Consider the following 1,432-nt stretch of genomic DNA (forward strand, 5'->3'; position numbering starts at 1 on the left):
TTTTTTTTTTTTTTTGTCATAGTCACACCGAATTTAGTTTTTCATCACGAGGGTTGTTTTTGTATTTGTTGCGTAGTGCGCGACAATGCCTTCTTAGCGTTGTCTGTTGCCACGCAGGACACGGATGCAGCCTACCTGAATAAAGCAGAGCTGGAAGCCAAACTCGACGGACTGTCTGATGAGCTTGACTTCCTGAGGCAGATCTTTGATGCCGTAATGAACTGACCTTCAGCAGTATACTGATGATCTGCATCTTAAGTGTCACGTTGTTATGTGTGTAAAAAAACTTATCTTTGAGCAGGAAATCCATGAGCTACAGAGTCAGATCAAGGACATATCCGTTGTGGTGGAGATGGACAACAGCCGTAACCTCGACATGGATGCCATCGTTGCTGAAGTGCGCGCCCAGTATGAAGACATTGCTAATCGAAGCAGAGCTGAGGCTGAATCATGGTACCAAAACAAGGTAACACACCTTATGACAGGAAAGTCTACAGAAAATAGAAACCAAGACAATACCCTTTTGGCCAAAGTCATTTTATCCACAAATAAGAACTAATCACTCTTCCGTCCTGGTGTTCTGTATAAAAAAATGAATTATAAACACCTGATACAGTCAATTTGACTCACCCATACATGCTGCATTTCCTTGCGTATAGTATGCCGATTTGCAGCAGACTGCTGGGAAATGCGGCGAAGATCTGAAGTTAACCAAGGCGGAGATTGCTGACATGAACCGCAGAATAATGAGGCTCCAGTCCGAAATCGACATGGTTAAAGCGCAGGTGAGGTTTTGATCAGTAGATACCAAGAATCAATGTCCATCAAAAATTCTGCAAAATGTTCAAATTTTGTTTTGTTGCCAAACCCTACTCACCACTCATTCACTCAAGAGTAGAGATCATGAAAACAACCAACGATCAAATTTCGCGCTTCATTTACCAGATAAAAAATTTAGAGGCCCAGATCGCCGAGGTTGAGGAGCGCGGAGAGCTGGCAGTGAAGGATGCCCAACTCCGCATCAGAGAGCTGGAGGAGGCTCTTCAGAGGGCCAAGCAGGACATGGCCCTGCAGGTCCGCCAATACCAGGAACTGATGAACATCAAGCTTGCACTGGACATTGAGATCGCCACCTACAGGAAACTTCTGGAGGGAGAAGAAGACAGGTATGATGATGAGTTTGTGATTCAACCATGTTGTTGTGATTTATTGATTTTCAGCAGCAAAAACATAAAGTCACAGATGATGATTCATAGCTAAGAAGAAATTGTTGAAACAGTCAAGCAAAAACATGCCGTTCAATTTAGATTTCAAAACATTTCATGACATCGGTTCTTTGAGTTTTAAGTCGTTCTGTAGCAGAATTTCTCAAGGTCGATGTGTCTCTTTCTAGGTTGGCAACAGGAATCAAGACCAATGTGTCCAAGATGAC

The 1,432-nt window shown here is 43.1% G+C and overlaps 1 protein-coding gene across 1 annotated transcript; it reads left to right on the forward strand.

Annotated features, from left to right (window-relative positions):
- Positions 1-76: 76 nt before the first annotated feature.
- LOC109509601 (intermediate filament protein ON3-like) lies at positions 77-1,427 on the forward strand (the record flags this gene model as incomplete). The annotated part of the gene is made up of 5 exons (XM_019859433.1): positions 77-213; positions 302-466; positions 660-785; positions 946-1,166; positions 1,394-1,427. Coding segments are annotated over 5 exons (683 nt in total), but the record flags the coding sequence as incomplete, so codon positions are not given.
- Positions 1,428-1,432: the final 5 nt, after the last annotated feature.

The sequence above is a fragment of the Hippocampus comes genome, unplaced genomic scaffold, assembly GCF_001891065.2.
Source record: "Hippocampus comes isolate QL1 unplaced genomic scaffold, H_comes_QL1_v1.1 C16965176, whole genome shotgun sequence".
NCBI classification, from domain to species: domain Eukaryota; kingdom Metazoa; phylum Chordata; class Actinopteri; order Syngnathiformes; family Syngnathidae; genus Hippocampus; species Hippocampus comes.